General features: G+C 32.7%; 1 protein-coding gene and 1 pseudogene across 3 annotated transcripts in view; one reads left to right on the plus strand and one right to left on the minus strand.

The window, feature by feature from the left end:
* Klp3A (kinesin-like protein 3A) overlaps nt 1–7,248 on the plus strand; it is a 143,953-nt gene extending 136,705 nt beyond the window's left edge. For both annotated transcript variants that reach the window (XM_076472338.1, XM_076472339.1), the window contains exon 27: nt 6,226–7,248. In XM_076472338.1, the coding sequence (XP_076328453.1) occupies nt 6,226–6,349 (124 nt within the window). In that variant the 3' untranslated portion in view covers nt 6,350–7,248. The remainder of the gene's footprint in view (nt 1–6,225) is intronic.
* Nucleotides 7,249–12,235: 4,987 nt separating this feature from the next.
* Nucleotides 12,236–13,902, minus strand: LOC143234757 (uncharacterized; annotated as a pseudogene). The gene is made up of 2 exons (XR_013018790.1): nt 13,439–13,902; nt 12,236–12,950 (listed from the first exon to the last, which is right to left on the minus strand). The product of XR_013018790.1 is annotated as an uncharacterized LOC143234757 (transcript).
* Between the last annotated feature and the right edge of the window lie 11,355 nt (nt 13,903–25,257).

The raw sequence follows: 25,257 nt of genomic DNA on the forward strand, positions 1-25,257 counted from the left end.
TTTTGCATCCAGTGGCAATTTAAGCATTTAATTGGTATGATGAATGTTCTTATATAAAAAGATGGATCCTTTCATTTCTTTATAAAAATAACTAATATTCACTTCTGATCAAAATACATCACGTACATAAATAAGAACTAAAAATATATAACTGTTAACCAACATAGCTAATTAAATATACTTTTCAAAACTAATAGTTAAAATGATTTGAATGCATTGTTTTATCAGTTAGGTAGCCTTGCTGTTATTAATACTTTTGCCCATAAACCTAGCATTATCTTAAGTTTTGACCTGAGCCCAGGATTTGTTTGTTTGAAATTTTGTGCAAAGCTACATGAGGGCTATCTGTGCTAGCTGTTCCTAATTTAGTAGTGTAAGACTAGAAGGAAGGTAGCCTAAGCCCAGGAAAAGTAGGTTTCTCCTAAGTCCATATACTGAGCTTAATATGCAAAAGTAATCATTATAATGAAATAATGAACTTAAAAGTTAAATTCCAAATAATAAAAAGTAAATATAATAAATATTTTAACAATATGAAATTATCTTTATGAGAAAAATTAAAATTATTACTAAGAATAATGATATTAAAATAATAAACATAAAAAGGAAAATTAGCAGAAATAAAACCTCATGAATATATTTAGATATATTACATATGCTAGAAATACAATGTGATGAAATTATTACTTGTTTAGGGTAATAATTAAGAAAGAACTACCACATGGTGGTAAAAATTATTTGTGGTTTAACCAGCATGACCATAACTAATTTCACTTGTCATAAGACATTAGTATTAGCTCTTACATTTTTAAGCATATGTTTCTTACCTATTCTCATAAATTTTCTAGAATTAGAAAAATGCACAATTATAGTTTTACCAACTATACTGTATTTTCCATATCCAATGCCAATGATATATTTTGCTAAAATTAGACCTGCCTTCTAAGTATACTTCTCTGTTAAATATGGGTGAACAAAAGGATTTTTCTTTAATCTGTGATTTGAGATTACTTGGCTTAGTGATTTCATTGTGAAAAATTCTCAAAGTCTTAATCTGCAGGCAAATTTTTGTACGTCAGAAATGTCTTTGAAGTTGTCTGTGTTTTTATAGACAGAACAATTTTAGGCATTTACTGAGAATTTTATGTTGAGCCTCAGTTGCTGTTTTAGAGGACAGATTGAAAACATTCAAAGTGTTTGTAGGTTTGGGCCTTAAAGCTCTAGAATCTTATCTGTTGAAACTAGACAAACCCAACTTTAGCTAAACTGGTTCATACACTTAACATTATGAGATAATGAGTTCTATATTATCAGTCAAAAGGTATAGCAATGGAGACCAAGATGGCACTAAACTTTTAATGGAAAACTTAGAGACAAGAATGTTGGAAAGTTGTGCAGACATGCAAAATTCTCCCACACTTCTATTAAATTCAGTCTCGATTACTCCACTATCCAAATAGGTTTCTTATATGCCAATCTAACATTAAGAAATTCTACATATTAATTATTACCAAAGTATTTACATTTTCAAAAGGTGTCATCATCCAATAACCATATTACATTCATTCAAGCACTTAGATTAAAGAAAATTTGCTCTGGCACTAAGAAATGATTGTCACATTGATTTTTTGAAACAGAAGAGGTTATAAGAAGAACACTGTTTCAACAAGTTTACCAAGCTAATCATATTCCTCACTCTATATTAACTGTCACCCAAAGTGTAAAAATCGTCTTCTGTAGCCTGAAAAAAACAGTTTTGATTGAACTTAATGATCAGCTAAAATTTACTTTTTGCTGAAATTATTATTGTTTATTTCAGAAAAAACTTTGTCATAGATAGTTCAAACTAAAGGTACTAAAGTCATTATTTGGTGAAAGCCACTCTTGCAAACCTGTAAGTTTATTTTCTGATAAGGACAACCAAAGACAATTTAAATATCATTAAACCCATAATCGTCTCTACAAAAAGTGCAATTTACCAAATGCCAAAAATGTAACTTATAGTATGCAGGTCAAACTAAAACAACTATTCAGGAATGGTTAAATAATCACAATTCTTCAATTAAAATAAACATTAACTCATATTCACAAAACCATTTACCTAAACCACAAACAGGAAAACTAAAGAAGCTTACTGAACAGCATTATTATGTACAGTAATGCCAAGTGGCATCAGTCTCAATTTTGTGATTGTTGCACTTCATACATCTCTCAAAATATTCCCAAGATAAATCTGTGATTAAGTTTGTTTTTTACTATCAGTATTATCCATATTTTTGTTCGTTTTTATTTCTCTGTATTGGTATTTCCTATATGTGTGTGTGTGTGTCTATATATATAGTTTTTATATTATCACTTTCTCTAATTCCCATCCCTTGTTATTTTAATTTTGTTTTTATCATATGAAAACTGTTTAAACATCTTTTTAACTATTATTACTCCTATGCTTTTCATGTAATGTCTGATGCTAGTGTTTCCAATTATGATTGGCTAGTCTCCAGGATCAACTCACCTGGAACATCTGACTTATGTGACATTGACATTTGTACCTGCATGTTACATTGCATCCACTAATCACCACCCTTTGTTTGCCTGAAGAATGACTATTTGAATAGGCAAAGAAAGTCATTAAAAAAGAAATGTAAAAATATTATAATAAATAGGTTTAAAACATTACATGGAAAGAAAACAACTTGATAATTTGGCTACAATAAAAAGTTACTTTTATTGTATGCCAGTGATCACAAAAATAGTGAAACAGGATTTAGTAGTTTTAAAAACAAAACAAAGATTAAATTTACAGGTTTATAAGATAACTTTATTGGGAATTTTTTATGAGAATAGGAAGATATAAAAGCTAGTTAGAGAAATAAACAATAAATATTTCCCTTTTTTTTTTAAATGTATATTACATTGAAATCTTTTTGAACTTTCAAAATAAGAAACTCGCATAAATGTAATAAAAAATAACATTTTCAGCAGCTACATAATCTACAGAAAGTCTGTCTGAAGTTTCAAACTTTATAAAAATTAACTATACAACAGGTGTGTCGAATCAACACTCATGGGTGTTTTATGTTTTCCAAATGGTACTACATCCTTTTTCCCCATAGCTATTTCAACTTTCATTTGTCCTCAAGGCTGTGGTAAACTTTTTAAAAGTGCACCCGTCTTTTAGACCTCTATGATATTTGTGTCATTGCAGCAACTTGTGCTGATCATATGACCACCCTTCATCAATCCCATTGTACCCTCAATACTAGTGCAGACAGCTCTCTTATCTCTCACAGCATAATTCTTCCTTTTCCAGTTGACATTTTCTTGTGTAGATATGTGTTTTATATTGTTTGTTTGACTGTGCAGTTTCTACGAGTTTATTTTTAGATGTTTCTGTTTTTTAATTCTGATTTGTTCATGTGTATTTAGGTTTCTTGTGGTAGTTGATATCTTCTCAGTATAAGTAGACAGTGGCTATAACACTAGACCTCAGTCTAAATTTCACGATGTCTGCTGTGGAAGCAGAAACTTTTTTCTTGGTGAGTTTGGTCTTACGTTTGGATGGGAATTTTTTTTCCTTTCAAGAAAGATATTGTTCTTTTCTCCAGTTTTGCATTTTGTATTTCTCACTCTCTGTAGATATATGCCCAGGTTCAGTGAATTTATGGGAGCTCTTTGGTATGGATCTAATTTCCACACTTGATAATTTATGTCATTCGTGTCTGGTTTTGCCAGTGTTATGTAAGTTCAAATTTTATACTTTTACCTTCTACATTACTTTACTTTGCAGCTTGCATTTAGGACTTGTTTCTTGTATTAATTTGGTTTAATATTTTACATTTTTTTGCTGCTAATATTATTTAGTTATGAGTTCGTTTTCTTTTTGTACCTTTACTACTAATCACATCAAAGTGGGGATAAATTTTGAGTCAACCTTTGATTTTGTTAACCAAAAGCCTTTTTATTCTCATGTTCTCTAGAGTAAGTTTTCACGTCCTTTGCATTATAGTTTCTTTGAGTCAACTTCTATATTCTGTGTTAAAAGTCATTTATTGTATCAGTATTTTTAGTGGTTTGTACTTTTTGTGTTAATTATTGTTTTATGTCTTAGGTAAATTTTCTAATTTTGCAAATGTATTACTTTTAAGCTCTTTTAAACTACATGTTTCTAAGTTTTTGTTAGTTCATTATTTCTGTGTAATTGTTTCAGTTTCTTTAGTTTGTGTTTTTTATTCACAATTCTCAACAGTTCTGACATAATTTATCTATGAGGGTTTATGAATTCTATTTTATTCCTCCTTAATTCATTTTCCAGATCTTCTTCCCTCTTTCTCCAGGATATTACCCTGTCAAGTCATCTTACTCAGTCTGTTTGTGTCCTACTTCTCAGTGGAGCCCATTCAACCAGGAGTTTACTCCCATCCATCTTTGTCTCCTTATACAAGGGAGCTTAAAGTCCCTTTCTTGATCTTTCCTAGCTGTATATTTATTTACAGTCACTTGGCTTCACCATGGGGTCCTACCTTTCACTTTGGTGAGTTTTCATGCCCCAGTGTCACATTCTCTTGATGAGTTTTGCTTTCCTGTTTTGGGTGCTCACATACTGTCTTTCTTCAGCACTATATGTTTTATGGAGTGATATGATTTTGCATACCATCTTCATTTGTTAGATCTTCAAGCTCACATTTCATGAATGACAGGCTTCTGCTCACCTTTTCCTGTGCCAGGTCAGTCACTCATACTTACTTACTTCTTTGGGATTTTTCTCAGGTGTGTCTTGTTTTCTGGTTGGAAAAATACTTTACCTCCTCACAGTATCTTATCTAACTGGGGGCTCTCTTTTCTTCCTTTTTTTTTTTTTTTTGGTTGAGCCCATCCTTTTTGGCCCTAGCAAATCAAGCAAACAGTCACATTTGCCATCCATTCTCCTTTTTATGTCTGTTTTATGTTTATTCTCTTTCTTTTGGGATGTGGTCTTTCTCAGAAGTACTTATTTCCTTAGGTTGCATGCACATGTCTTCCCTTCATTGGATACTTCTCAATCAGTGGAACTTCCCTTATGATCCCTTGAACCATCCTATTTTCCTCAATTCCCCTGATTTTTTGGGGTCTTGGTCATTTGAAGCACCACATTCTCGTATCTTGGCAATTCTTCGAGTTTTGTATGTTTTCCTACAGAGGAGAATGGTTGTTCTGCAATTCCACCATCATACCTAGAAAGGGAGAACAATGTAACAATCTCTGTCTGGTAAGACTCTGGATTTGTATATTTTTGAGAATATTAATACTAATAGTGTATATAAAATACACATAAAATGTGTATATATATCTTGAGGACCATCATTTATGGACTTCACAAGTAAAGCAGATTGGGGATTTGTGGCTCATCCCTACTTACTTGTGATTCTTACAAACTGGGTCTTTCTGCTCTTCAAAGTAGGGAAACAAAGACACCCATTGCACTGTTTCCATCACAATAGACCCCCAAAGAGTTCCCCCCTTCTTCTAGTGAAGCACGAGCTCCTTATCACTTCCAGTTCCCAGTTACTGGATTGGTGGACCATGTTTTTCTCATGAGTGAATTTTGTCCAACAATCTAATATCATAGCCATACATACTCACTTGGTCAGAAGAGGGCTATTGTTGTTATGCTGAACCTTATACGCATATACAATATGGCATGAAATCTATTATGCAAGGTGCTTCCTCTGGATATTTTACCTGGGCTGAGCACCTTGTATGCAAGGTTTTTCCATATTGCTTTTGTCCTTGGACTACATTTGGTATAATGCACTTCCCCCTGGATGTTTTTTGCTTGGGTGGACCACACTTGGCCTATTCATATACAGTCTTCTATCCCTAGTTGAGTATTATATGTTTATTTCTTTCTTAAGTGTCTAATCTTCTTTATTGGTTAAAGAGCATCTTTCATACATAGTGATATACATCACATATGTAGCTGTGCTAGTGAAGAGGACGCAATGGGATTGTTGGAAGATGGTCACATAATCGATACATGTTGCTGCAATGACACAAAAAATATAGAGGTATAAAAGACTGGTGCACTTTAAAAAATTTACCAATGTTTAGAGGGCGAATAAAGGTCAAGATAGCTTTCAATATAAAGGTAAGTACCTGTCAGAAATACATTTTTAGTGTTAGAAATGGCATAACTGTATCTTGTATTTTAAACAATGTGTTTAAATGTATTTTTCTATTATATTTTAGCTCTTCATCAGTCAATCCTAAAAGCCAAAGCATGAAATATGAGAGGCCAGACATCGACGATGACATTTCAAAAAAAGAAAATTCCTCTTTGGCAACTGTTGGGATTTTAAAGAAAAAAACATAAACTCTTTAAGCCATCCAATAGTAGTTTCTTTGGGCCTGTAGTCTGAAGTTAACTTTATGATATTCAAGAACTGTTTGGACAATTTTTTAGCCAAAATATATTCAAACATTTGCCGCTTTAAAAAAAAAACAAATAACTAGAAAAGTCTAAAAGTCTTAGTTGTGGCTTTTATAAATCCAAACCTTAAGTAGTTATCTTTGGCACTTTATCTCTTCTACTGCACATCAGTTATTTACAAAAACAATTTCTTCTATTGATGACAGTTGTGTTTCTGAAAATATTTTATTGAATTCTGTAGTAAATTACATCTTATAGAACAGTTTGTACTCAGGATTGTTTTTCCCTTGTCATGTGTACTGTAGCTGAATTATGTTCTTAGATTTTATTCTTATGAGCAATTTTGGAGTAAAATTGTAATTTTATATGTATAAGCTGCTTTTTTTTTTCTTAAATAAACTAGAATTCACTTATTCTTTGATAGATGGTTTAGGGCAGTATATTTATGATGAGTATACTGGAATGGATGGCAACTGCTTGTTATTGAAAATGCAAATTTAGAGGATGATATTCCAAAAGATAGAAAACTTTCAAAACATAGTTCTTTAAATTTGTGCTTTTTACAACAGGCATTTGCCATCCCTTCCAATATACCTGTCAAATTCACTCATCTGGAACATAGAAGAATAGGCTGGTGCACACATACAAACGAATACGATAATTCTTTTTGTTTCAGTCGCATTTATTAATGTATTGGAGCATCTTGATTGGCAAGTTAATTTTTAAATATACAAATTTTTTTTAAAGTGCACCATTTTACTTGTATATAATTTATCAACTTGCTGTATTATATATTTGTATTCTAATAAAAGGGTTTTATTTGAGTTCCCTTTTATCATTGGTAATACTTTGTCATCTTATGTTTTGTTCAACTTTGCAAAAGAGTAATGCTATAATTGTGTTAGCATTATGTAAGAGACCTGGTTAGTTTGTGTTGGCTATTTCTCACAAAGTAGATTATATTTGTCTTTTTTCATGTTTCATAATGGATATGAACCTTAAAGTTTATTTAATAAAATGTCAGTAAATTACAATATTTTGTCACTCTAAGCTTTTACTATAAAAAAAATGTTATAAATTGATCCAAACTATTACAATTTTGATATATAATGGTAAGCCACCAATAATCAAATATTTATTTGGAAAGAAAGAATTGAAATACTACTTAGACATTTTTTATTATATATTGAGTACATAGCACTGATAGAATGAAATCATTTTCTTTTGAAAGTATTGACCAGAAAGTGTATGAAGGTTAAAGTGAAATTCACTTTTTATATCAATCAGGTAAACTACTGTGAATGCAAGTTAAATATAACATTTGGACATCAAGAACAAAAGGCCATTTGGTTCTTAAAGGAAGTTCTTGTATACCAACCTTTATTATTGAGGAATTCAATGATTAGTACTTCTTACATCTTCTAAACTGTTACCCACTCTTTTCAGATGGAATTTGTTCCATAAGCTAGAAAAAGCTAAAACTGTTAGAAAAAGAAATTCTGTAAAGTGGGTCCTAGCCTGTCTTTTCTTGACCTATTGTTTTAAGAATACTACACAAAGAAATAAAGGGGCATCCACCAGCCTCAACCTTAACTTTTGAGTTTTTTGTTTATTTAATTTCTTTCTACACTTGTAAATTTGGGACTGCTACTAGCAGCAACATTCTTTTCTAAAATTAACTGTAACTGTCATAATTATTTCATGTGCTAAAGGTTAAAGAATACATGTAAATCTTATTTATAATGTTTTCTTTTCAATTATTTTTGAATGCTAAACTCATTCAACTATAAGTGAATGTGTTTTTATTTTAACTGTTTCAACAAAATTAAAACTGGTGTATCCAGGCCACAAGAACCTAGGTGAACCTTCTAAAGTACTTCACTGCAGAAGGTCACCCTATACTGCAGAAACTACTTAAAGTTTAAAAACTGAAACATAATAAGCCAACAAGCCTGAAATTTTTATACCAATTAACAGGAATGTAGAAAGATGTCTGTAGTTCATTAGCAAAACTATATCATAGTGGCAGGATTGTACAAGTCTAACTGACTTCTTTGCATGTTAATTGATTTAGTAATGAAACAAACAAGTTGAAATAACTGATATGCATGTATCATGGTGTATTATTTTCAGATAATATTGACTTTTTTTCAAGTATAACCAGACAGGTCTATAAAAAAAAAAGATCTAAGTATATTACAAAGTAATTCTGAAGTAGATCTGAAAAAGTACTATGTCAAACACTTAAAATTACAATGTCGTACGTTTTCAGGAGGATTAACACTACTTGTGTGGCTGGTCATTTTCATGGAGATATCACTAAATACCATTAAATAAAACTAGTATTCTTTAATACACTAAATGTAAACTTAAATATCTTCACATACACATGAAAAGATGAGGTTAGGTGGATAATACACATACCTACAATAAACAGAAAAATCAGCAATAATAAGAGGATGAATAAACATGATACATTGTAGTATAGTAAGGTACTTTTGGCAGTGGTGGCTCAACTACCGAGTTCTGGAATGTTGGTGGTTATTGTTTGTTGCTGGTATGATAAGTGAAGGCTTGAACTCTGCCAGATCTTTGCTGGGCCTTTGGAGGCTTCAGTGCTATCCTTATTGCACAGACAAGAAGATCTCTCACATTAAATGTAGTTTTGATGAATATCACCCAGTATCCTCCATAATAATTATTGATTGGAGTAGTGGTTTTACTTGGAAGACCTGATATACAGTGATATATTACTGTTCTGCACCATCGTGTATTAATAATGAACTAGACCAATCACCCTTGTGCTCTTATGAACATCTACCAAGTTCCACTCATCTTCAGGATAGTTGGTCTGGCCACCAAACCTTTTAATGCAAACTTTTTCCTGAAGTTTTTCAAACCATTGGCCAAGCCTGATTTGAGAGTTGTTAGTTTTTTGAAGATATAACACTTTTTACTGCTTGCTGTTGGTGTTTATGTACCTGCTGAGCTATCAATCGAAACTGATGGCCTGGCATAATAATTGCAGATTAGTTCGTATTGACCCAATATTTCCCAACTAAGCAGGTGTTTTAATCCTCTCTTCCAGACTTATGTCTGGGTGTAGGCAATATTAGCATGGGCAGCAACAATAAAACCACTAGAGGACCAGAATAGCCCCACGTGCTCAATGGAAATATTTGAAGTTGCAAGTGACGGGGCTTCTGAATCTTGTACAGGTAGTCCATTTTTATGCTGATGTGAGAAGTGAAAATGGATTGATTCCCTGCTAATTCAAAAATCCTATGTATATACACTACTAAGATACAAGTGTAATTAATTTCATTGGTAAAAATATGCATAATCAATTATCAAAGATCACCCATCCTTTACTTTTTTAAATGTATAAAGGGTCTTCATAATTTTGCTAAGAATAAATACATCTTTATTAATCATAATGGTTTTACAGAAAGTAAATGTGTTACAGGATGTAAGAACTAATGCTAAAAATGGATGAAAAACTTATTGTCAAATGTAAAACATACTTTAGAACTACAACAGTTTTTTAAAGAATCTGTGCTTATTATGAAGACCTATATTCAATGACATGACTTAGTATTTCCTCGATAGATCATACCTTTATAAACAAGGAAAAGATATTTCATTCATATTTTTATGAATTTATACAACTTCCATTTATATAGGAGAAGAAATTCATTAATACCATCTGGTAATATACAGCTGAAACCCAGATTCCACTCATTTACATTTACGCACTCCATATATTGTGATTAGTGTTATTCTTCAAAACGTGATAAGAAAAAATCTTGTGTTAGACAATGCTTCAAGCAGCTGGAAGGAAATTTACAGACAAGAAAATGATCGATTCCCACCAACAGAAGAGGAACTTTAGCAACTGCTGCATCCAGCAGCAACAGTGAAGAAGAGACAAAGCCTGCTAACCTAGTCACCATTGTTAAAACCATTCAAAAGTTCCTGTGTGAGGCTTAAAACTTGAGTGAGGAGATCTTAGATCATGGATTTTCTATTCTTTTTCTCCAGAGTTCTCTTCTTGTTTTCTTAACATTATCTTAAAGAATAGCTTCAGATTCCATTTTTCTCAATTACTGAGAAAATTTGTTTAAGTTTATAGCCAGAAGGTAAGGCAAACTTTCAAAAACCTCAAAAAAAAAAGTTCAAAAACAGAAAGTAGTAGTTTCCAAAATAAAAGCTCGATCTTGTAATAAGAAAAGAGGTTTATTCCTTATAATTGTATGGATTCATTTGATAATCGTGGTGAAACACAATTAACACAAAACCTTTTATAGCGTATTGAACAAATGTGTTATTTTAGATTAAAACTAAAAACACGCACAAAACGAACGAAGAGAATTTAATACACAAAACGTAAAAATATTTTGGTCTTTACCGACTGATGTTTTGATATTAGTTGAAATTTTCGAGAATTTTAGAAACGTTTATTTGAAAACATAAATTAAACCTTGCCTGGAATCATACAATACCTAGTTTATTTTGGGATACAATGTTAAAATGATGTTGAATTAGAACTACTGATTGAACATGATATGACGTTAATACTTGAAAACGATATATCACAGTGTTGTAATAGATATAGCACAACAAATAATAAATACATGAAAGATTACACTATGTAACAAAATTTCTACTTTTTCTTGTTCCCGGGCAGAAAGTGTTATTTCTTAATTGCTTATACCTAAAGTAAATGAAAAAGACCTATTTTTCTCTTCAAACTTTGCTTCTGTGACCTGGATAATGAAATTTTCAAATTTACCCATTTTCCAAAACATTCCAAGTAGATTCAGTGCTGAGTAGCTGAAAGAGAATTTTCTAGAATGTTGTAGAACTTACGAGAATTTTCTAGAACTTTCCAGAGTAATATGGGAAGCTCACCACTTCAGTTTAGTTCTAGCTGCCTAAGTGAACACACAGACAAATCTGATTTTATCAGAGATGGCATCAAGAAGCTGCAAGCATTCTCTAGACGCATTCTGTTACGTATAGAGGTTTTGCGTGTGACGTCACTCTTGACCTAGTTACTGCTGACCGCCATGATGGGTGGCACGTTCGGCGTGTTTATATTCCAACACTAGGGTGATACATAGTCAAAAGTGCACGATGGTACACTCGTGTTGTGCATTTAACTGTTCAAATTGACATGGACAGGTGGAAAATGTGTCATACTACAGATTTCCTAAAGATCCCGACCGAAGAAGACGATGGATTGCAGCTGTCAATTGGAAAAAACTGGACACCCACAGAGCACAACAGACTTTGTAGTAAACATTTTGTGTCAGGTATGTATAATTCATCTATAGCCAGGCTGAATAAATTGAAACTTACATGCATGGTATATGTATAACAGAACACACTGCAGCACCAGTCAAAGAAATTTTTTTGCACACTTTTCTTTTACTTTTAAATAACTGAATAGTAAATTTACTGAAGGAACAATATTATTCATGATGAATAGGTTATATAGCCATTTGTACATTAAGACAAAATGTTAATATCTCTTAAAGGACCAATTTAAGTGATTCATCAGAAAACCACAACTGGCACAAGATTAAAATGTGTGCAAATAATTACCTTGTTGGCTGTACATTCAGTTGTTAAACAATGTTCAGCATATTCAGTTATATATATATATATATATATATTCAGTTAAAAGTGTACAGTGTATCTGTTATATATATAAATATTATCTGATGATGCCTGTAGATCTATATCTTAACTAAATTATTGTACTCTGTTTCAGGGACGAAGAGTGATGATCCCCTATCACCTGACTATGTACCTTCCATATTTCATTTTACACGTTCTCCCCTGAAGAGAAGGAAAGCTGCTGAATTGTGTAAATATGAAAACAGGAAAGAAGTGACCAAAAGGAGAAAAGAACATAGCCTACTTTTCCATTGCTGTATAGTCAGCTTCTCAAGAGCTGTTGCTTCCTCAACACTAATCGTCAGTGAAGTAAAAAATGTCATCACACACCTGGTTTAGCTCTTCCACTGATACTGGATTACGTCTGCGCAGCAGTGTCAATGGTTGTGGCAATGGCACTGATACTGCAGTAGGCACATAGTGTCTTGCATAGTCCTTAGTCAATGAGAGGAAGCCAGACTTCACTCCAGTGTTCTGAATTGCAAGGTAGCATGCCTTTACTTCTTCCTCAGTCATTGGGGGGCATGCTGGTGCTGTTGCTTGGCATGCTGTTGTAGACTGCTCGGTCAGTTTTTTTTTGGTTGTGACACTTGTGAAGTCTATGTCTGTGACCTGCATTAAGTGTCCCTTTCTTCTGGATGGCACAATCCACTCACAAGGCATTGATGTGCAAGCTGTGCTGTGATGTCTCTTTACGATAGCTTCCATGTAGAACAAAGTTGCTGCTACAACTTATTAGGTGGGAGCAGACTTCACCTAGTCCAGCCTTGCAGGTGCAGTGGGAAGATATTATCTCTCCATTCCTGCAGCTAGCAACCCATGACTTTAGTGGTGGTTCATTTAACCGCTGAGAGTGGCACACCTGTAAAATAACAAAGAAAATATTAAGTTGTGTATATATAAGCTTTAAAGACAACTGGGTATCAGGATGGGATGCATGTGTCACTCAAATAATAAAATAATATAAAAAAATAATAGAACAGTTAAATATTAAATTATTTTTACAGAAACCTAACATGGCTATTGACCAGCTTTAACGGTCTAGGTCAACTTGTACTATTTATTATCTATATATTGATACCGTACCAAAAATTAATCATAAATCAAAAATTAAGTTTTAAAACAGCCTAGACAATTAGGTGTCTTAATATCATTATACAAACATGTATAGAAGTGCTCCTAGGCTAGAGCTTTGACAACAATCAGTACATATGTAGTACAATAATATTGAACCATTTATTGAAATGGGGGCCCTACTTTACTTCAGTATCTAGTCTTCGTCTAAAATGTAGTTAAATCTATCATACAGAGTACATGATACATGTATGTAATATAACATGATGTACAAACCTTTGCTGTAATGATGACTTTCTCCGACGTTGCCCTGGTTATCTGGATATTCTGTACAAATCCTGCCACAAAGTACTTGTACGCATCAAGGCTTTTGTAACCTTTTAGACTTTCATTTGTATAGGTGGAAGTCCTGTTTATCAAATATATATAAATGTCACCATATGTAATATTTGGCAGATCTACTCCGGCAACAGTCTGACTCTGAGCAACGTTGTCTTGGCTGGATATTACTGGCGTAAATACACGTGGCGGGAGCATGTACGGGTCTCCTACACCCAGTTCCTTCACTTTTTCCTCATACCTGTCCTTTTCAGCACCTGTCAGGTGTGCTACAAGTGATGAAAAGCCAGCGGGAGCCATTTACATGTGAATAGTACTGAATACAGCAGTTGTTAACTCGTTCAGTCATGCGGGACACTTGCCACCCAATATGGCGGTATGTTTACAAACCTCGTTGTGGTCACGTGACACTAATAGGTTAACGCAAAACCTCTATATGACCAATTTATCAAAACAAGAGCGAAAAAGTACTCTGTGACAGCATCTGTTAAAATGTGTGAAGCCTACAAAACATATTTCGGCATGCCTGTCGGGATCAATACAAAACCTGGGCATCTAATTTTACCTGCGAGATCTCCAAAAAAAAAAAAAAACCACTCTAGAAGGTAAGACGAACAATTTTTGCTTACTTGAATAGTAAGATTTTATATTACACAAATTTTAGAACTTTTGAAATTTAAATATATTTTAATTTATTTTTTTAATTTCCAATAGTATAGAAAAATATCACATGTAAAATAATTTGCATGAACTTCTTACACATTAGTTGTGGATGAAATAAGTTTATTCTTCATAATAACTATTTTATTTTGCTCTGTTGCAGAATGGCACAAAGGGGAAAAGACAGCCAAGAAGTTCGCTATTCCAATAATTTGGTGTGAACCCACTGACCATTCAAGCAATTGCTTACTTCTGCATGGTGGACCCTTCCAAATATCGGGCTGGCAAGAATGCATCTGCTATTATGTATCCAAACCTTCCATATACCCACTCCACCAGAGAGAAAGCAACCATCTTCAGAAGAGGAGATAGACGTTGAAGATACATATTATAATTTCAGAGGTGCAACTGGTGAGAGAAACCCATACTACCCCAACCAAAGAGACCTCAATGACTTGATAAGAGATCTTGGTCTAACTGATGCCAAGTCGAATGCCGAGCTTTTGACATCTAAGCTTAAGGAGTAGGATTTGTTAGATAAAAGTATACAAGTCAGAGGAAGAGTCATCACCGACAGTGACTGGTGAAGAACTATTGCAAAATGAGTTGCAGGATGAAATAAATCCTTGACATTTATCTTGATAAATTCAAGGAGGACATGGAAGCATACTCAGAAGAGCAAGGCTAGCGCTTCCACCAATATATACTGGACTTTCAACGTTGCTACCAAGGAGCATGTAACGAAAACATGATGGGAGACTATATTTGGGGGGCTGATACGTGAAAGTGATTTACATTATGGTCGCAAATTTGGAAAAACTACTCACTTATAAACATTTTTGTGTAACTTGAGTATAAATACATGTAAATCTTGATTCATATGAAAATGAAAATGTGCTCGTTTTTACGTGGAAAATAGGTTAATTTCTAAATTTCATTATCCAGGTCACGAAAGCAAAGTTTGAATGGAATAATGGCCATTTTCTGTACTTTTACAACGTTTGTTTGTTTTTGAATTTCGCACAAAGCTACTCGAGGGCTATCTGTGCTAGCCGTCCCTAATTTAGCAGTGTAAAACTAGGGGGAAGGCAGCTAGTCATCACCACCCACCGCCAACTCTTGGGCTACTCTTTTACCAACGAATAGTGGGATTGACCGTCACATTATAACGCCTCCACGGCTGAAAGGGCGAGCATGTTTGGGGCGACGGGGATGCGAACCCGCGACCCTCAGATTACGAGTCGCACGCCTTAACACGCTTGGCCATGCCGGGCCCCTTTTTACAACCTAAGCAATTAAGAAATAACACATTCTATCCAGGAACAAAATTTGTGTTACATAGTGTTATGATTCTAATAAAGAATATATTTATTTATCTTATCTAGATGCTAATAACATATATGGATGAGCAATGATAAATTATTTGCTTTATGGAGGATTTAAATGGAGTAATATAAATATAAATGTAATGAATATAAATGATGATTCTGAAATAAGTTAAATTTTAGTAGCAGATCTGGAATGTTCAAAAGAACCCTTAAATATCATTCGGATATACTCTTGCATAAGAAAACAGAATATCGACTAAAGAAATAAAATTAATTTCAACTTTATATAATAAGAATAATTACATACTTGACTATAGAAATCTGAAACAATATATGTCATTAGGAATTAAACTAAAGAAATGTTCATGGTGTTAGAGCTCAAATAATATGATTGGCTTGAGAAATATATTGACCTAAGGCTAATAATTATTTTTAAAAATACAAATAATTTTATATTGAGTAACATTGTAGAAAATATTAGAAAACCAGTTAATATAAACTTGTATTCGGATCCAAATAAACTTGGAAAATTGATAGTAAAACCAAACTTTAATGGTGGAATAATAATTACAGAAAATTTAACTGCCATTCCTACGAATAAAACAAAATTAACATTAAATAAATCAGTTCTTGTTAGTATGATCATTTTAGATCTTTCGAAAACATTGATATATGATTTCCACTATGAATTCATAAAACCAAAGTAGGTAATAACTTAAAATTATTATCCCGAGATATTGATTCTTATATTCTATGAAATGAAAAAGAGATGACCTCTATAATGACATAAATGAAAATGTTGTTTTTCATGCTCCAAATTATCCAAGCAATAATTTTATTAGTAAACAAAAACGTTCTCGGTAAAAAAAAAAAAAAAAAGAGAACAATGGAAAAATAATGACTGAATGTGTAGAGCTTAGATCTAAAGAGCATGCTTTGAAATTACAAGATGATAAAAGTTGTAAGGAGTCTAAGGATGTGAAAAATATATTGTTAAAAACAGAATTATATCGATGAATATAAAGATTGTATATCCGATCAGAAAAAAATGTATAAACTAGAATCCAATAAAAGTAAAAGTCTGAACTATATTCTATTCATGTTAATAAGAAAGCATTAAGCCCGAATGATAGCAAAATATATAGATTATCAGATGGTGTTAATATTTTAGTATTAGTATTCTTAATTTATTCAGAACTATTGGTACACTGTGGTATAATACCAAAACTAGTAAGCTGAAAGCTAAAACTAACAATTATTTAATATAAATTCTAATTAATTCTGTTCATAAATTTAAAAGTATCAAAAAATTAAAGATATTTAAGAAGAAATTCATTATTTGAAAAATCACGATGTATCACACCTTTCTGTAACTATACGTTTCTTTTACTATCTTATTTAAAAAGTATATAAAATAAATGAAAGCCCTAAAAATTTAAACACTATTGGTCAATTTACTATTGAAACTCGTTATCTGAATGAGCTAAATGATGGTGTTGAATACTTTGTATTAGAATTAAAAATAATTATTACTCGATTTCATAATAAAATTATAGCTATGCTAACTAATGATGGGAACGAATTCGAAATAATTTTGCCTGATTGATGTAATCACAAATTAACTGCAAAAGGTACTGAGGATATGTAAAGGATATAAAATATCTTTTTCTTCTTTATTAAGATATGAAATATTGTAGAAGTAATAATAAGTATCATACCATTGAATTTAGGTTTTCAAAATAAACAAAGATTTTAAAAAAAACTATCATAGTTCTAAATGATGCTTTTACATTTAATGTCAAAAATGTATTTTAGTCATTTTCTAAATTGTAGTGTATATATGAGGTAACCGGAGAGAATCGCTCCATTTTATAGTTTAAACGCTATTGGTCAATTTAATATTGAAACTTGTAAGCTAAATGAACCAAATGATGGTGTTGAATACATTGTAATAAAATTAAAAATAATTAATACTCGATTTGATAATAAAAGCGTAGCTATGCTAATTGATGATAGGGACGAATTCAAAATAATTTTGCCTGATCGATTTAATTACAAATTAACTGCGAAAGGTATTAAGAATATGAATGAACTAAAATATATTTTTCTTCTTTGTGTGTGTGTTTTCTTATCGCAAAGTCACGTCGAGCTATCTGCTATATCCACCTAAGGGAATCGAACCGCTGATTTACCCTTACAAATCCGAAGACTAACCGCTGTCTAGCGGGAGACGTTTCCTTGTTTATCAAGGTATGAAATATTATGGAAGTCATATAATTGAATTTGGATTTTCAAAATAAACGAATATTTTTAAAACTATCATAGTTCTAAAGGATATCTTTACATTCGATGTCTAAAAATGTATTCTAGTTATTTTTTGAATTGTAGTATATATACATATATATGAGGTTATCTGAAGAGGATCAATCCATTTTCCGTCTTAGTTATTATACCTTATAATATATTTTTGTAAGCCATTATCATTAACACAGACGTCTTCATTCTTAGCAAGTTCGTAAATATCATTTATACATTTAAAAAGCAAAGGTTGGTCTATTCCTGATAACTGAAATGATTGATTCTACATCTTTTACCGATGAACTTAATTACAACTGCATCTTAGTGGTGTATATATGGAGTTTCTCAATTACCTGTTGGAAATCGACCAGTTTTCTCTTTATGTGTTAGTGAACAGTGGAACAATGGACAGATTCCCTGTAGGTGGTTCATGGATAAGACATTGCCTGAGAAATAGCCACTGTAGGCTTTTTAATTTTCCTTGCAGCCTCATATTATGTCATGAAACTGAAAGCGATGTCTCATTTTTTCTTCAGGAGATCACTCAATGAACTTTTCAAAGCACAGGTATTCGAGCTTTTAGAAACACTCTTCTTCTAAACCTGAACTTGACCCAAAGAATTGTTTGATATTCCAGTAGGTTTGATTGTCAGTGCATCCTGGTCCTATCTCAGCCCTAAAGTTGCATTTCACTTAGGTGCTTATTGGAGTCTAGAGCTGGACCATTCAAGTTCAGGATAAGATTTTGAACTGCCTGTTCTGGAGACCAGCTATTGTAGTTACCTGCTTGAAATGCTTTAGAAAACAGTCTAGATCTTCTTTTCCTGCACCTTTGAACGTCATGAGTGAAATATACTCTGCCTCACTCAAAATTCCTGTTGTTGGTGCCAAATCTTTTTTGGGTGGTTTCATTAAACGCCTAACTGAAATGAGTTGACGTTCCAAGTACAATGTAGTAAACATACTCAGATGTTCCTATTTTTATTAAACTAATAGAGATTCAGCAGTGACAGTGTGATGAGTTTCTTCTTGCAGACCATTTTTAAATCTGCGTTTCCCCAGGCTTCTCTATGATCCATGGTTATACTTCCCAGCTTGGAAAAACTTGCTAGAGGTTAATTGTCATCACCAGTCATTGGTTTCTGTCTCACCTACCAGAGAAAACAATTTTCTGACTGATGGAATTCATCCTACTGTGACACTTTTAGTCTTTCTCCTCCAGTCTCAAGCCAGAACTGGAGCTGCAAAACTCTGGCTAATTATATCTTGTGAGTTCTCAATAAACTGCACAATGTGGTCTCATACTCACCAACCAGTATTCCACCATATCAACCTTCAGTTGTTTCTGTTTCCCTCTAAGTGAGTATTTCCTGTAGAGTGGCTAATTTCGCGCTTACTAATATGAAATCATATTAATAAAGTTGTTCCTTTATTCTTCATTTGACCTAGACTTTGGTTATAACAACTGGATAATGGTAGGCTTTTTGTTTTTAGATATTCACGCAACTTTATACCAGGACTCCTTTTCCTAGCTGTTTCAATTTTTTAACTAATAGAATAAAAGGTAGACAGTTAGCCAACAGTTCTTAGAGTACTCAACTCGAATAATGAAATATGATCATCATAGCATACACAGTCCCAGAGTGTGAAGCATAATTTATGTAGCAAGGAGATACGAACCATAGACCTTAGAGTCCATAATCCAGCACGGAAACCACAAGATTATGCACAGATTGAATAATGGTGGAAAATTTATGTCAAGTGAGAACAGTCATGCTAACTTGTTGAGTTGTCACTAAATAGCTGCCCAGCAGAGACTAGAGCTCCATAATAAAAGTTTACAGATGCCTAGACTGTTGCTAATTTCTGGAACTTGTGTTCAATCTGAAGTTGCAGAAATTTTAACATTTTTGTTTCAACACGTTCATTAGTCCTCTCTGAAAAACGCTGTACAGTCTTGGCAATCAAACTACATACTATAAAGTTTTCATGCTATGAGATACTTACTTCTGTTTGAAAGGTGAAAGTTAACATAACAAAAAATACAAGAAATAATACAACCTGTACCTCTACTACCCCAACTTATGTGTGGAAACAATATTCATTTTGCTAAAACTACAATGTTTTCTATTATATTGTTTATTTTTTGTAATTATATACTTTTGTTCTAACTTTTCCTGTAACACCTCTACCAGGTCATTTTATTCATTGTTTATATCTAATTTTTATATTACAAAGCCAGAAAACACAATTGATTTTACATATTAATTTTACTTATGGTACTCCATATACTTGCCTCCCATTCTGCTCTTTTTACGAGATCAATTTCAAATTGCATGTATTAATATGTATAAATAAGTAATAAATATTCTTTATTTTTTAATTTCCAATAGTTGAGGTCGATAAAGGTCATTCACTAAAAATATGGCAGATGAAACTGTCTTTTTATACATGTTTGTCGTAACTTTTCAGTATTTCTTTTAATTCCTCTCCAAGTCTTATGGTATTTTTTGTAGTGATTATAGCACATCACAGGTCTTTTTTCTAGATATCACATCTAATCCGGTAACAACATATATCATGTCCTTCATGGATACCACATATAATCCTACTAAAACCCACATCATGTCTTTGTAAATATCACATTAACTGGATGTAGTGTGTTTCCTACATAAAGACAGTGGACAGTCAGTAAGATATTTGATGATTTAATAAATAATAGTGGCATGATCAACTACTAGTATAGCACAGGAACAGAATAAGACTTGTGTCTTCATTTTACAGATAAGATCAAAAGTATTTCTCCATTATTGCCTCAAGTAGGAATTCATATTCTATATGAAGAACTATGCTTTTTGTACCGTGTTGAATTATTTTAATTTTACTTGAATTTTAAATTTGGGCAAAAATAGTGTTGGTTGTGGGATACTACATGGGTAAAAAAAGAGTTAGCTGAATGCCACAAATGAAAATGATTTGAAATAGCTTTTAGTAAAAAGTTGTACCTAAGTATTGTTTTCACTACAGAACCTGATAATCATTTCAGAGATGGTTTTGGAATTTCGCACAAAGCTACTCGAGGGCTATCTGTGCTAGCCGACCCTAATTTAGCAGTGTAAGGCTAGAGGGAAGGCAGCTAGTCATCACCACCCACCGCCAACTCTTGGGCTACTCTTGTACCAACGAATAGTGGGATTGACCGTCACATTATAACGCCCCCACGGCTGGGAGGGCGAGCATGTTTTGGCACGACGCGGGCGCGAACCCGCGACCCTCGCATTACGAGTCGCACGCCTTACGCGCTAGGCCATGCCAGGCCGATTTCAGGTAAGAAATTCTTTTCACTTTCTTCAGCCTGTATTTGAAGTATGAGTCGCATAAAGTCAAGCAGAAAAATTAAGCATAGTTAACCCAAGGATACCCAGACAGACTATATAGCAACTAAAACTATCGTTATTTTTTTAATTTTATGGAAATCTAAAGCCTTTATGTTTGATGAACATTGCACCGATTTTCGTAAATATAATATACGAAAAAAATACGTTTTGAAAGGGATAATTAGAGCTGTTCACGCAAACATCTGTTATTTGCCTACACAGAACAAAGTCACAGATAACTTATGTGACCTATTGGCTTTCGGTACTTTAATTTTAATTAGTCTAGAAAATCGATGTTATACGCACAGTAATACGATATTTTTGAACTGTGTTATACAGATACCCGCTGTTCGTAACTAAGTAATTAAGTGTGTTAAAGTTTAAATTAAAATGGTTTATTAATTATTAACAAATTCATTTGGTGAACTACTTTTATTTTAGTCATAACACGAGGTTACAAGGGTTGTCATGTTTATCGGAAATTGTCATATTTTAATTCTGGTGCATTTTCAGTTGTAAACGTGTATCAGTTTAGGCAGCGAAACCCTTATTTTTTTAACAATTGGGAAAATGGAATCACGATGGACAAACCGTAAGAGGCATTGTAACAAAAAGTTGGTGCAAGCTTCGTGCTAAGTACAGTGAGAAAATCTGAAAAGAAGCGAACGGGCACAGTCAACGAGACGCAGACAAAGACTTCACATTATTACAATGACGACTAATCTGTATAATGACCTTACGATCGGTTAGTGTTTTAATGTTGTGTTATGAAAATGGAAAAATTTTCAATAAAGATGCGTTTTTTCAAAAATATGATTAAATGAAGGAGGTCTGGAGTGGAGCTTCCAAAAGCTAGCAATTTTGACTAACATTCTGATTTAAACACGTCTGTAGCGGAACTAAGAAATAATGTATTCTCAAGACAGCTGGCATGGATATTAAAGCTTTAAAATAAAGTACAGAACAACGTTTCGACCTTCTTGAGTCATATCAAGTTAACAAGGATGATCTAAGGTTTACCTTCAGAAGGTAGAAACGTTATTCTGTACTTTATTTTAATTAAAGTTTTAATACCAATACCAGCTGTCTTGAGAATACATTTTTAATTCAAGTGGGTTTCTTCGCATCTTGAATTAAGAAATCATGGGCAAAGCGCAAAAAAATATAATTGCCCTACTGCTTATAAAATTAAAAAAATATTTTTAAAAATTCGCTAAGTCTTTCTTGTGTCACTTGCTTTCTTAAATAATATTTAATCAACTTTAACTATGTAAAGGACATTTCCTCACTGGTTATGGTAACAGGTGTTGACATAAACACTTCCAAGAAGCCCGGCATGACCAGGTGGTTAAAAAACTCGACCCCTAATCTGAGGATCGCGGGTTCGAATCTCCGTTACGCCAAACATGCTCGCCCTTTCAGCCATAAGGGTGTTTTAATGTTACGATCAATCCCACTATTCGTTGGTAATGGATAGTGATGACTAACTGCCTTTGCGTGAATTCAAAACAAACAACAACAACAACAACAAAAAAGAAACATCCAGGAAACTTAAAGTACCATTTTCATTTTTCAATAACTTTGCTAATTGATCTACTGTTGATGTAATTTCTGCCTTAAAATGTTCGAAAAGGAAAGTAGCTGAGTGGGGAATAGTTTTTTTTTAAGTGCAATATTTTAAACAATCTCTCTCAGATACAAAAGTCAGTTCTTTTAACATGGCCCATCTCTTTTTGCTTTATCAGAAATATGTATAAAACTGTTCAATTATATTATAAACGTTTTCAATTTTAGGTATATTTTGAACACAGTCGTTAATTGCAAGATTTAAATTTTACTCAGCAAAAATTGCATATTGAGTGTTTATGTTTTTGATATTCGTGCTTGTAAACCAGAATATACACCTCTCATAGAAGCAGCACCCTCATACATACGTCCACGACATTTAATTAAATATATTACTTTTAATTCAATAAAATGAATGATTCCTTTTTGCACGAACAGCCTTACTTTGATCGGTTCTTTTGCGAAATCCAAGAAATGGTCCACTTTTGGAATATCACTGGGAATATACCATCGCCACTGATTACATATAGAAACATCTGACTCTTCTGATCAAGTTTAAATAATCTTACGTCTTATCCATAATATCTATGATAGATAATGTTGATTTTATTTCATCGATACATTCTTTTTGAATTGCGTTAGTTATTTCAGTTTTGTTATTTCGCATCGTATTTTATGACTAAGATACTTCACTGATCCTCTTTCCTTTTCAAGTTGTTTAAAAACTGTATCATATTTAGCCGAATTAGATAATTGAAAGACAACTCCCAGAATTTAGTTTGTGCTTTCTCTGTTTCTTCTGTTGCTTATTGTTAATTTATTTCGGACGATTCTCCGATTCATTGTGTTGTATGTTGACTAAGATACTTCACAATGTACTGCTATTTTAAATAACTGGAAGTTTTAATTTTAATTTAGCAGTTATTTAAGTTTCGATAGGTATCGTATTTATGATATTTGCAAACAAGATTGATAAACACAGTTTTCTTTCTTAGCACAAATATATTTTAATATACAAATTATAATAAAATTGATATTAACGGTTATTACAAATAGCTATTACAAATATTAGTTTATACACAAGAGGTTTACAAACTATATTGAATCTTCTATCAGATCTAGAAATGAATATTTTATCGATGGTCCAGGTCCATGATGAACAAATTAATACTGATATTGGCACATCTCACTTAAGCTAACTAGCTTGCTTGGCCTCATACTGCTAACTTTTGCTTTTTACTGACAAAGATGTTTTATGATCTCACAGAAATATTAACGTTGAGATCTAATCCACTGAAGTTGAACGGTTTCTAATGTTCGACATCCATGGTCAAAGTTTGTAGTTTTCTATTAATAGACGTTAATCAGATTTATAGCTTCCGAGGCCTAATCGCACACTGATTGTAGCTAATAATAATGTCACTCAGTGCGTCGGTTTTATATACCAAAGACTCGCTAATTTTCAACACTGTTCGAAAAGAGGTTAACATTTGTTACAAAACAAATATTGTTGGTTCTTACTCTCAGTAATTTAGAGAACAGACGGGACTTGTGCAATACACTTCCAACAATACACGCTACATGCACCATATCGAAATAAACGTAGGTATTAAAATAAAAGTATAACGGTAAATCCGTTACATTTTTGAAAGTTAGAGAACAAGATGCCATTTGTCAAATTGTATTTACGATACGCTTTAATACATTCCTACAAAAATTTATGATTTTTTTTTTCATGTTGCAATCTAAGGTTTCATTTGAACGCCATTTTTATAATATGACACAAGCTCTGAGATGTGTTAACGAAGCTTCATCTGTCACCTAGATGTGCCTAATCGCTAATACCCAAGCTTCGTTAGAAGTAGAATAAATATGGTCTGCCAACAACCAGCATCACTCGCAATATCCACTAGCGTAGGTGAATGGGATAGATATGTTAGAGGTAAACTAATCCAGCTTTAGTCTTCTTATTGTAATAACCTTTCGAAAATGCCAACCTATTCGTTTCTAATTAGAAAGGACCACTAAGTTTGACACAATTCTTTTGAAATAATCAGTCGTTTTAACTCGTTGAATGGTAGTTTAGAAATACTCCACCCGTTAGATATGATCCAAACGTAGTTGTCGAACTAATTAGCAGCTACATAGTTATATTAACAATGTCTCAACTTATGTTGTCCTTTGCAGAAGGATGCGAGTTTAAATAATTATTATAAAACTATTAAAGTAAGGCGTTTTAGTTCTATTTAACATCAATGAACGTCATTTTATAACAATTATTAAAACGGTGAATGTTGGGAGTATTACAAAAGTAGAAATAGGGTGGTGTATTTCTACTACAATGTTATTTTTATATCTGATTATTGGAATGATTACCTTATTTAAAATTATTTGATAACAGTTATTGAAAAATAGACTGGGAGTCTTGAAACTGTAGAAACACACGATGGTTTATTTCTACAAGGCTTTTTTATGTCTAAAGATTAAGGGTGATTACATTCCCATAACTGGCTACATACAATGAAAG

The sequence above is a fragment of the Tachypleus tridentatus genome, chromosome 12 (genome assembly GCF_004210375.1).
Source record: "Tachypleus tridentatus isolate NWPU-2018 chromosome 12, ASM421037v1, whole genome shotgun sequence".
NCBI classification, from domain to species: domain Eukaryota; kingdom Metazoa; phylum Arthropoda; class Merostomata; order Xiphosura; family Limulidae; genus Tachypleus; species Tachypleus tridentatus.